Consider the following 13,421-nt stretch of genomic DNA (forward strand, 5'->3'; position numbering starts at 1 on the left):
AGTGACCTGTGATTATTCAGGGTATAAAGAACTAAGCCTAGAATTTCACTAGTCAGGAACAGAAATATTTAGCTGTCTTCCTGGAGTGACATCACAAGATAAGGCTAAACTAATAATGGGCCTCAGGTTCTTAACTTAGATCAGTCACCTTTGGGTTTACAGATAATAGTTGTAGGAAATACGTCAACTGTGTGTGTGTTTTTTTAGATTAATTACCTCCTTGTCTGAATTTAAGCAAGAAGTCCAATAATCATACTTGTCATTACCCCTCCCACACACATATAAACATATCCATACCCACACATAACATGTGTAGGTAGTAAAAACACTTTATAACTTTAGAATATAAAGTTAAGTGATGTCTAAATGATTTTATTACACTTTTATTTATACGATTATTATAAAGGATTAAAATTTTTATATTAAGGGAAAAGATTCTGGGAAGGTGGTGGAGTAGATAGTACCAGGCATCTATATCCCCACCTAGACAACAATTGCACTGGCAGACTTTGTCTGGTCTTAACTATTTTGGAACTCCATAGTCTGTTAAAGGCTTACAGCTTCCAGAGGAAGACTTGGATAGTAAATTGTGGTTCATTTCAGTCAGCTATTAGCATAGAAGCAGCTACTTATTCCCAACACCCAGAAACTGGCAGACAGTTGTGTACTGTTTTGGAGTAGCTTACACAGCTTGCAGGAGCCAGGGTGGACCAAAAGGACCCTGTCTTCCAAATACTGTGCTCTGATTGCTGCTTTTGACTTCAAAGGTGGGCATCCATTGTTGCATTTTTGCTAGCTACCCTCTACTCTAGCAGAAGGGACTTCCAGAGCATTTAAAGGACTGGCACCCTCTTCTTTCATTTATTGTTTTTTCCCCTTTTGGCAGCCAGACATTATAGACTAGGTCCTTCAAAAGCAACTGCATATCAGGGAAAATTAAAGAGTGACTACTCATGCCCAGGATATGGCTCATAAAAGTCCTAAGAAGAAGATCTTACATTTACATTTCAGTCTATTCCTTAGCACAGAGACATCCTACAACAATTAAAAATAAAATATGAACAAAAACAATAACAAAAAAGAGCAAACCCTGGGGAAGAGAGATAATCTCATTTCTAGAGTTACCATATTATTAGATTTAGATGTCCAGTGTTTAGCAAAAAATTACAAGGCATATACAGAAGCAGAAAAGTATGGTTCATTCAGAGAAAACAAATAAAGCAACATAAACTATCTCAGAAAAATGACCTGATGACAATTATACTAGACAATTGTTTTAAAGATACTTAAAGCAATAAAAATGTGGAGAAATTTAAGAAAATGGTGTGTGAACAAAATGGAAATATCAATAGTGATAGAAATCCCAAAAGGAAATTTTGGAGCTGAAAATTACAATAATTGAAATAAAAATTTCACTGGAGATTAAAAAGACATTTAAGTAGTGAAGAAAGAATCACCAAACTTGAAGATAGGATAATGGAAATTATTGAGTCTGGGGAACCAAAAGACAAAAGATTGAAGAAAACCAAACAGAGATTAAGGGACCTGTGGGACACCATAAAACAGACCAACATAATTATTGTGAGTCCCCAGAGAAGAGAAAGGGGCTCAAAGAATGTGTGGAAATAATGGCTGAAACTTCCCAATTTTGATGAAAGCCATGAATATAAATGTCCAAGAAGTTCAACTAAAGAACTCAGACCCACAGCAAAACACATTATAATCAAACTTTCAAAAGACAAAGAGAATATCTTGAAAGCAAAAGGGAGAAGTGAGTCATCACATATGAGGATCCCCAATAAGATTATCATCAGATTTCTCAGAAAATTTGGAAACCAGAAGAAAGTTGAGCAATATATTTAAAGTGCTAAAAGAAACAACAACAACAATAAATCAATGTCTCTGGCTGGCTTTGCTCAGTGGTTAGAGTGTCATGGGTTCGATTCCCAGTCACAGGCACATACCTGGGTTGCAGGTTCAATCCTTCCCGGTCAGGGTCATGTGGGAGGCAACTAATCTGTGTGTATCTCTCACATCAGTGCTTCTCTCTCATCTTCAATGAATCCTATATCTAGCAAAACTGTTCTTCAAAGGTTAAGGAGAAATCAAAATAGTCCCAGAGAAGCTCAGCAAATTTGTGACCACTACACTTTCCCTGCAAGAAGTGCTCAGTGGAGTCCTTCAGGGTGAAATGAAAGGACACTAGACAGTAACTTGAAGCCATATAGAGAAATAAAGATCAATAAATGTAAATATATATGCAGTTATAAAAGTTAATATTGCCCTGGCCGGTTTGGCTCAGCGGTTAGAGCGTCGGCCTGCGGTCCGGAGAGACCCGGGTTCGGTTCCCGCTAAGGGCACGTACCTCGGTTGCAGTTTGTCCCCGGCCCTGGTCGGTCGTGAGGGTGGCAACCACTCGATGTGTCCCTTTCACATCGATGTTTCTCTCTCTCTCTCAGTTCCTCTCTCTCCCTCCCACTCTACCTGAACAAAAAATGGAAAAATGTCCTCGGGTGAGGATAAAAAAATAAAAATAATTAAAAGTTAATATTATTGTCCCAATGGTTTGTAACTGAACTTTTTCTTTTCTACATGATTTAAGAGACAAGTACATTTGAACAAAAACAAATATTGATATAAAAGCTGGTATTACTGTAATTTTGTTTTGTAACTCCAAATCTTATTTTCTACATAATTTGAGAGGCTAATGCATTTTTAAAAAATATTTTTCTATGTTATGGGGCAGAAAATTTATAAGGATGTAATTTTGTGACACCAAGAAACCAAAAGTGCTGGGGATAGAGCTGTATAGGAGCAGAGTTTTTGTGTGTTATTGTTAAATTGGTGTAAATTTTTTTTTTTTTAATAACATAATTTTTTTTTTTTTACTCTTTTTTTATTTTTATTTTATTTTTTTATCCTCACCTGAGGACATCTTTCGATATTTTGTTCAGATAGAATGGGAGAAAGAGAGAGAGAGAAACATCGACGCGAAAGGGACACATCGAGTGGTTGCCACCCGCACGACCAACCAGGGCCGGGGACAAACTGCAACCGAGGCACGTGCCCCCAGCGGGAACCGAACCTGGGTCTCTCCAGACCGCAGGCCAACACTCCAACCGCTGAGCCAAACCGGCCAGGGCAAATTGGTGTAAATTTTAATTTTAATTAGAATGTTAAAACTTTAGGATGTTTAATGTAATTCCCATGGTAACCACAAAGAAAATAACTACAGAATATACACAAAAGAAATAGGAAAACAACTTAAACATTTCACTACAAACTCATGTAAATACAAAAGAAGGCAGGAATGCAGGAAATGAGGACCAAAAATCTATAAGGCATATTAAAAAAATAAATAGTACAGTGACAGAAGTAAGTTCAGAGAGTAGCATAAAGGATAAAACACATGATCCAACTATATGCTGTCTATAAGAGACTTCCTTGAGATCCAAAGACATAAACAGATTGATTGAAAGTGAAAGGATGGAAATAGTAACCAAGAGAGAGCTGGGATGGCTAAAAATGAGATAAAATAGACTTTAAATTAAGAAGAAAACAGTTATAAAAGACAAGAGGACATTGTATATTAAAATATTCAGTACAAGAGCCCTGGCCAGTTTGGCTCTGCGGTTAGAGCATTGGCCTGCAGACCAATGAGCCACGGGTTCAATTCCGGTCAAGGGCACGTACTTCAGTTGCAGTTTATCCCTGGCCCTGATTGGGATTGTGCAGTAAGCAACCAGTCAAAGTGTCTCTGTCACATCGATGTATCTCTCCCCCCACCCACTTTCTCTCAAGATGAATAGAAAAAAAAAAAAAAATGTCCTCGGGTGAGGATTGAAAAACATACATATATTCAATACAACAAAGACATAATAACTTGCCCACTTAATGGCAAACAATCAAAATATATGAAGCAAAAAACAACAGAATTGAAAAGAAAAATACACAGTTCTACTCTGATGATTGGAGGCTTCAGTACGCCACTCACAATAATGGATAAAACAACTGAACAGAAGTAAAGAATTAGAGGACTTAAACAACACAATAAAGCAATAAAACATAACAGACATATACAGAACATTGTATCCAACAACAGGATACTCATTCTTCTTAAGTGCACATGGAACATTTTTCAGGATAGATCATGTTAGGCCACAAAATAAGTCTCTGTAAATTTTAAAAGACAGATAGCATACACAGTATCTTCTCTGGCCACAACGGGGTGAAGTTAAAAATCACTAATTGAGAAAAACTGAAAATTTCACAAAATTGTGAAAACACACTTTTTAAAAAGCAGTGGGTCAAGAAGAAATTACCAGGGAATTTAGAAATACTTACAAACCAATGAATATGAAATCACAACATACCAAAACATATGGGACACCGTGGAAGCAGTTCTACGAGGCAATTTATTGCTATAAACACTTATATTAAAAAACATGAAGTTTTGAGTTCCAATCCTGATGGTGATATAGGTGAATGTGGTACTTGAATCCTCCTATAACCACATCAAAATTGCAACTAAACTACAGAAAAACTGACATTCAGAATCACCTGAAATCTAGTTGAACAGTCTTACAACTAAGGATATAAAGAAGAAGATACATCAAGACTGGTAGGAGGGGCAGAGATGCAGAACAGGCTGATCCCACAACACGTGTGGCCAATAAAAATCAGAAGGGATGCCCTAGCTTGTTTGGCTCAGTGGTTAGAGTGTCAGCCCGCGGACCAGGGAGTCCCACGTTTGATTCCTGCTAAGGGTACATACCTCAGTTGCAGTTATTCTCCAGCCCCAGTTGGGATTGTGCAGGTGGCAACCAGTCGATATGTCTCTCTCACGTCAGTGCTCTCTCTCTTCCTCCCTCTCTCCTTCCCACTTTAGCTGAAGATAAATGCAAAAATATCCTCAGGTGGGGATAAAACAAAAAATTAGGAGGGATATGTCAGCTGTGGATGTCCCCCTGAGGATCAAGGGGTCTCAGCCCCAAATCAGGGCTCCAAGCCCAGGGTTCCAGTGCTGGGAAGAGGAGTCCCCACAACCTCTTGCTGTAAAAACCAACAGTGATTGAGACTGAGGGAGGCTTAGGCTGCTGTAGTCCCAGGTAGTTCCTCTTAAAAGGCCCACACACAGACTTACTCTGACTCACTCCCTCTGAGATTCAGCACTGGGATAGTAGCTACAGGCACCAGGGATCTACATTATCTGGCATCCTGTCTAGAGCTGGTGGGGCAACTTTCTCCTAGACAAAAGTGCTGGCAGAAGCCATTATTCTTTTGTTGTTGTTGTTACAGATGTTCTCCTTTTTCCCCCACTGACACCCTCCTCCTGATCCCCTCCCCCACCCCCAGGATTGTTGTTTATGTCCATTGGTTATGCATAGCCATTGTTCTTTTGATGATCCCTCCCTTCACAGAGCCCACAGGCACATGCCATATCTGAGTCTCCATCAACCTGGCTATTACTATTTGCTCTGCCGTGGTGATTCCCTGAGACCCCACCCCACCCAACTTGTGGGCTCACCAAAACTTTTCCCAGTGGCTTTTCCATACGAATGGCCTGTTTTGGCTCGTGCTTCAGACTTTTATAAAATATCTTAAACAAGCAGCATCTGGCCATAGTGTGCCCCATACCCCTTGCTAAGTAGACCTGGGCCTGACACTAGCAGCAGCCAGCCATGGTTCACAGCTTGGCCTCTCCTGAGCATCTCCAAGCCCAGCACAAGTAGCACCCATCTGCAGGTTTTTTTGTAGCTCAAACCAGGTGGCCCTGGGAAGAACACAGGTGGCAGCTGACCTTGGCCTGTACCTTCAGGAGACCCCAGAGCCAGCTTACCCTTTGGACAGCTTCAGACCTGCGTGAAAGCACCACCAAACCACACAATCAAGGGGCAGACTTAGTGGGCATCAGCCCTGCTGAAGCAAGTTCTGCACTGTGGGGTTGGCCCCTGAACAGCAGATTCTCTGCTGTGGTCACTGCCAGTCATCACAGCTTATCAGCCTTGGGGTTAATCCCTTTCACTGATAGCAGTCAAGACTCAACTATAAGAGAGTGTACACAGCCCGCAAAAGGGGGTGGGGTGCACCTGGAAAGCCCAGCTTGGGTGATCAGAGAGACTGTGCCACTGACCCTATAGGATACCTACTATATTAGGCCACTCTACCAAGCCCAAGAGACATAGTAGCTCTACCTAATACAAAGAAACAAACAGGAAAGCTGCCAAAATAAGGAGACAAAGAAACACATCCCAAATGAAAGAAGAGAACAAAATTTCAGGGGAAAAAAAAAAACTAAACAAAATGGAGACAAGCAATCTGCTAGATGTAGAGTTCAAAACACTGGCTATAAGGATGCTGAATGAATTTAGGGGAAGAGTAATTGAACTTAGAACTTTAACTGCATAAAAAAGGGCATAGTAACCATAAAAAAGGAAACAATTTTTTAAAAGTCAGAAGTGAAGGATACACTAACTGAAATGAAAAACTTATAGGGAATCAACAGTGGAGTAGATGAAGCTGAGAATCAAATCAGCAATTTGGAATATAAGGAAGCAAAAAACACCCAATTAGAATAGCAAAGAGAAAAAGTAATCTAAAAAAATATATACAGTAACAAACTTCTAAGACAGCAGTTCTCAATCCGTGGTTGTGACCCCTTTGGGAGTCGATCGACCCTTTCACAGGGGTCGCCTAAGACCATTGGAAAACACATATTTCTGATTGTCTTAGGAACCAAGACATTATTTATCTATCCGTCTCCAGGCGGGTCTTCCCACATGCAGATACACCCACATACAACATGAGGAACTGTATTAAAGGGTCGCAGCATTAGGAAGGTTGAGAACCACTGCTCTAGGACAACTTCAGGTGCATCAGAGAGATGCCGAAAGGAAAAGAAAAAGAATGAGGAGTTAAAAACCTATGTGAATAATGACAGAAAACTTCCCTGGCCTAGTGAACGAAACATACACAAGTACAGGAAGCAAAGAGAATCCTAAACAAAATGATCCCAAAGAGGCCCACACCAAGACACAGCATAATTAAAATGTAAAATGTGAAAAAGAAAGAGAGAATCCAAATGCAGCAAGAGAAAAGCAGTTAGTTATCTACAAGGGCGCTTCCATAAGGCTGTAAAAACCAACAGTGATTGAGACTGATTTAGACTGATTTCTCAGCAGAAACTTTGCAGGCTGGAATAGAACGGCAAGAAATATTCAGTGATGAAAAGCAAGGACCTACAACCAAGATTACTCTACTCAGTAAAGCTATCATTTAAAATCGATGGACATATATAGAGATTTCCAAACAAGGAAAAGCTAGACTTTGTCACCTCCAAACTCGTATTACATGAAATGTTAAATCATCTTCTTTAAGAAAAAGGGGGAAAAAGCTAAAAAATATGAACAATCAAATGGCGATAAATACATATCTATCAACAAATGAAATAAAAAAGAAAATAGATGAAAAGGCAGAATAAAAACAGACTTATAGATACATTTTGCCAGTTGCCAGATGGGAGGGGGTGAGGGTAGTGGGTGAAAAAGATGAAGGAAATAAGTACAGATTGGTTATTATGGAATAGTCATGGTGATGTAAACTATAGCATATGGAATATAGTCAATAATACTCTAATAACTATGTATGGTGTCAGACGGGTACTTGAGTTATCAGGATGATCACTTAGTTATATAATGTTTAATCACTGGGATGCACACTTGAAACTAATATTATATGTCAACTGTAATTGAAAAGTAAAAAATCATTTTAAAAAAGTAATGAAAAGGAGGACTTTACTGCTGATTCTACTGAAATATGAAGAATTATGAGAGAGTAATATGAACAATTGTATGCCATCAAATTGGGTAACCTAGATAAAATAGACAAATTCCAAGAAATGCAGAACCTAGCAAAACTAAATAAAAAAGAAATAGAAAATCTGAATAGCACTGTAACTAGTAAGGATATTGAATCAATAATCATATAGTCTCTCAGAAAAGAAAAGAGTGGGAACTGATGCTTCACTGGTAAATTCAACCAAACATTCAAAGAACTAATATTAATCTTTATAAAAAGAAAACTTTTTATTTGATGAGGAGAGCCCAGCTGGTGTGGCTCAAGGGTTGAGTGTTGACCCATGCACCAAGAGGTCGCCGGTTTGATTCCCAGTCAGGTTTTGGGCCCAATCCCCAGTGGGGGGAATGCAGGAGCCAGCCAATTGATGTTCTCTCTCATTGATGTTTCTATCTCTCTTTCTCCCTCTCTCATTCTCTCCCAAAATTCAATAAAGAAAAAATACTTAATTTTAAGAGGAGGGCACTTTCTTATTTTGTGAGATAGCATTACCCTGATACCAAACCCATACAAAGACACTACAAGAAAACTAGAGACTCCGTACCCATTATGAACATTAATGCAAAAATCCTCAACAAATATTAACAAACAGAATTCAGCAGCATATTAAAATGATTATACATGATCAAATGAGATTTGTTTCTGGAATGCAAGGATGGGTCATCATATGAAAATTGATCAGTATACTATACCACATTAACAGAATGAAGGGAAAAAGTTATGAGTGCTGCAGAAAAAGCATTTGACAAAATTCAACACCTTTTCATTATAAAAACACTCAACAAACTAGGAACAGAAGGAAACTACCTCAACATAATAAAAGCCCACAGCAAGCATTATACTTAGTGGTAAAAGACCGAAAGTCTGAAAGTGTTTTTTTCTACTATGAGGAACAAAACAAGGATACCTCTTTCACCACTTCTATTCAACATAGTACTGGAAGTTCTAGCCAGAGCAATTCAGCAGGAAAAAATTAAAGTCATCTAAATTGGAAAAGAAGAGGTAAAATGATCTCTTTCTGCAGATGATATGATCTTATATCTAGAAAACCCTAAGGTTTTTACACACAAAAATAGGATAAATGAACTAAGCAAACACAAAATCAACACACAAGAAATCAGTTACATATTTATGCATGAATAATCTGAAAAATAAATTACAAAAACAATTCCATGTGTAATAACATCAAAAAGAATAAAATACTTAGGAATTAACCAAGAAAGTAAAACACTTTTTCACTAAAAACTATAAAGCATTGCTAAAAGAAGTTAAAGAAGACATAAATAAATAGAAACACATTTCATGTTTCTAGATTGGAAGACTTCATATTATTAAAATGTCAGTACTACCCAACACAACCTTTGGATTAAATGCAGTCCCTATCAAAATGTCAATGACGTTTTTGCAAAAGTAGAAAAAAAGCCATCATAAAATTTATATGTAATCTTAAGGGATCCTGAATAGTCAAAACAGTCTTGAAAAGGAAAAACAATTATAGAACTCATATTTCCTGATTTTAAGACTCATTACAAAGCTACAGTCATCAAAACAATGTGGTATTTGCATAAAATAGACATAGACCAGTAGACTAGAATACAGAGCGCAGAATAAACCCTCACATATTTTATCAAATGATTGACAGATGCGCAAAGATCATTCAGTGGGGAAAGGACAGTGTTTTCAAGAAATGGTCTTTGGAAAACTGGATATGCACATGCAAAAAGAATGAAATTAGACCCTTACCTAATACCATACACAAAAATTAACTCAAAGTAGATCAAGCACCTAAATGTGTAAGACCTAACATAATAAAACTGTCAAAAGAAAACATAGGGCAAAAGCTTCAGGACAGTGGATTTGGCAGTGATTTCTTGGATGTGACACCAAAGGCACAGATAACAAAAGAAAAAATAGACTAATCGAACTCACTCAATTAAAAACTTTTGTGCTTCAAAAGACACTATTAACAGAGTTAAAAAGCAGCTCTCAGAATAGGAGAAAATAGCCCTGGCCGGTTTGGCTCAGCGGTTAGAGCATCGGCCTGCGGTCTGGAGAGACCCGGGTTCGGTTCCCACTAAGGGCACGTACCTCGGTTGCAGTTTGTCCCCGGCCCTGGTTGGTTGTGTGGGTGGCGACCACTCGATATGTCCCTTTCACATCGATGTTTCTCTCTCTCTCTGTTCCTCTCTATCCCTCCCACTCTACCTGAACAAAAAATGGAAAAAAAAATAAAAATAAAAAAATAAAAAAAAAAAGAATAGGAGAAAATATTTGCAGATCTTTTTCTGATAGGATTAATCTCCAGAATATGTAGAGCACTCCTAAAATTTAACAACAAAAAGACAACAGCCCAATTTAAAAGTGGACAGACAACTCAGATAGACATTTCTCCAAATAAGTGTACAAAAGGCCAACAAGCACAGATTTTTAACATCACTAATTGCTAGTAAAATGCCTATCTTAAAACTACAATGAGATACCACCTCAAACCAATTGGAATGGCTATTTAAAAAAAAAAAAATAGCCCTGGCAGTGTTGCTCAGTGGTTGGAGCATTGGCATGTGAACTGAAGGGTCTCAAGTTCGATTTCTAGTCAAGGGCACATATCTGCGTCGCAGGTTCAATCCCTGGCCCCAATTAGGGCATGTGTGGCAATCAGTGTGTCTCTCAGTGTGTCTCTCTCATATCGATGTTTCTCTCTGTCTCTGTTTCTCTCTCTCTCTCCCTCCCTCCCTCCTTCCCTCCCTCCTTCCTTCCCTTCCACTCCCTCTTTTAAAAAAAAAGAAAATTAATGGAATAAATATCCTTGGGTGAGGATTAACAAAACAAAACAACCCCCCCCAAAAAAAAAAAAAAACAAAACCAGAAAACAGCAAGTGTTGGTAAGAATGTGGAGAAATTGGAATGAACCCTTGCATAGCTATTGGGAATATAAAAGGGTACAGGTTCTATGGAAAACAGTACGGTGATTCCTATAAAATGTAAAAAAAGAATTAACATATGATCCAGCAATTCCACTTCTGGGCATATACTGAAAAGAATTAAAAGCAAGTCTCAAAGAGGTATTTGTACATCCATGTTCATAACCACATTATTTACAATAGCTAAAACATGGAGGCAACCCAAGTGTTTATCAGTGGATGAATGGATATACAAAATGTGGTCTGTGCATACAGTAGAATATTATTCTGCCTTAAAAAGAAGGGAAATTCTAGCCCTGGCCAGTGTGGCTCTGTTGGTTGGAGCATTGTCCAGTGTACCGAAGGGTCTTGGATTTGATTCCCGGTCAGAACCTATGCCTGGGTCGTGGGTTTGGTCCATGATTGGGGTGCATATGAGGGGCAGCTGATCAATGTCTCTTTCTCCTTTCCTCTCTGAAATCAGTAAGCACATCCTCAGGTGAAGATTTTTTAAAAATAAGGAGAAGAAGGGAAATTCTGTAATAGCTACCACAGATAAACCTTAAGGACATTATGCTAAGTGAAAGTAGGCAATCACAAGAAAGCAAATATTGTATGATTCCACTTACCTGAGATTCTTAGCGTAGTCAAAATCATGGACACAGAGAGTAGAATGGTAGTTACCAGGGGCTAACTGTTTAATGGGTATAGAGTTTCAGTTTTATAGATGAAAAGAGTTATGGGGATGGATGGTGGTAATGGTTGCATAAGCATGTGAATGTACTTAATATACTGAACCGTATGTTTAAAAATGTTTACAATGGTTATGTGTATTGTACTGTAATTAAACTTTCCAAGATGGATAAAAAAGCTGTGATACATATACACAATGGAGTACTGTGCAGCTGTAAGAAAGAAAGATCTCTTATCCTTTGAGATGACATGGAGGGACCTGGAAAGTATTATCCTAAGCGAAACAAGCCAAACAGAGAAAGACAAGTATCATATGATCTCACTTATTTGTGGAATATGGAGTAGTCCCAGAGATGTGGAAGATAGGGTACAGACTGACAATCCCCAGAACAGGGCGGGTGGGGGAGAGATAAACCACAGAACTTATATGCATGTGTACATGAACAAAGGTCATGGACAACAAAGCTGGGGACAGGGTGGGGAGGGGTTGGAGGGGGGAGTCAGTAGGGGGAAAAGGAGAAACATCTGTAACAAAAATAAATAAATTAATTTTTTTTAAAAAAGATATTCTTATAACATTGCCTTGATTTCCAGTCTACATAGAGGTTTCAGTGTTTAAAATTCTTTAAATAGTATTTTGATTGATTTAAACAGGTTATATAAAAAATAATAGGAACTGACCTTGATTATTATCTGTATTTCTTGACTGTGGAAATTATGTTGTTTTCCTTTAATGATTTCTCTTGATGGGACAATCCAAATAGATGGATCATATTTAACCTGTGTTGACTTTCACTTTTCTCACCCACTATAATGAAACAGCCTTACTGTTTGCAGAGAAAGTAGAAGGAAATACCAAATGAAAATCTGGCCGTATAATTTATTTCTAATGTTTTCCTTATGTTTTCAAAATGTGAATCCAGAACCGTTCAGACCCTAAAACATTTTTTTTTAATCCTCACCTGAGGATATTTTTCTATTTATCTTCAGATAGAGTGGGAGGAAGAGAAAGGGGAAGAGAGAGGAACACATCGATGAGAGAGGGACTCATCAACTGGCTGCTTCCTGCACGACCCCAATCAGGGTCAGGACAAACTGCAACCCAAATGTGTGCCCTTGACCGGAATCGAACCTGAGACTCTTTGGTCCGTGGGCTGATGCTCTACCGCTGAGCCAAACTGGCCAGGGCAAACATTCTCCTTGTAAATCCTGCCCCCAGATATTCTAGGCAGAGGAGGGCAGTAGTACAATATTAACATCAAAACTGAAGTTTATTTTTTTTTAATTTAAGTACAGCTTGATTTAAATCTAAGGACAGAATGTCTTGATAAACATCAAGAAGGAGTTTTTATTTTTGATATTTTAAATCGAGAATGTTAGGAGTTTTGTTATGCCACTCTATCAAGTACACAATTGTCTACCACTGTGCTGTACATCTGAAACTAACACAGAATCATATTGGATGTCTACTATAAATGAAAAATAAAAAGAATTTTAGATATACAGAATACATATTTTTACATGATTTTTCTTAATGTCTGAGACTCTTTAATTGCAAAAGTCTGTGGAAAATAACATTGGAGGCACTTATATGTACAAATTTGAGACTGTACTTATATTGTGTTTTTATGTAGGAATTTGATTGAATATTTTTAAAACATGGAGTATTTTTCACTTTTTTTCTTTCAATTTCTGTAGCAAGTTTATCTTGCAAAGATTCTTCTATAACAATCCTCACAGTAAGAAAGTTCATTTCAATTTGGTTAATTCATTTCTTTAGCACCTCCAAAATTCTTGCCCATATCATCAACACCCCAGCCAGAGAGACGACAGCCACCCCAGAGACGACATTCCATTGAAAAGGAAACACCTACTAATGTGAGACAGTTTCTGCCACCATCCAAGCAGAGCTCCCGATCTCTTGTAAGTAACTCAAAGACTGCATAGTAACTGAAGAATCAGTTAGAGGACCTA

The 13,421-nt window shown here is 38.1% G+C and overlaps 1 protein-coding gene across 3 annotated transcripts in view; it reads left to right on the forward strand.

Annotated features, from left to right (window-relative positions):
* Positions 1–13,421, forward strand: part of SPIRE1 (spire type actin nucleation factor 1) — a 322,380-nt gene that overhangs the window by 295,114 nt on the left and 13,845 nt on the right. For all 3 annotated transcript variants that reach the window (XM_036244294.1, XM_036244295.1, XM_036244296.1), the window contains one exon: positions 13,228–13,370. In XM_036244294.1, coding sequence (XP_036100187.1) covers positions 13,228–13,370 — 143 coding nt within the window. The remainder of the gene's footprint in view (positions 1–13,227; positions 13,371–13,421) is intronic.

Source organism: Molossus molossus, unplaced genomic scaffold (genome assembly GCF_014108415.1).
Source record: "Molossus molossus isolate mMolMol1 unplaced genomic scaffold, mMolMol1.p scaffold_m16_p_6, whole genome shotgun sequence".
Lineage (NCBI taxonomy): Eukaryota > Metazoa > Chordata > Mammalia > Chiroptera > Molossidae > Molossus > Molossus molossus.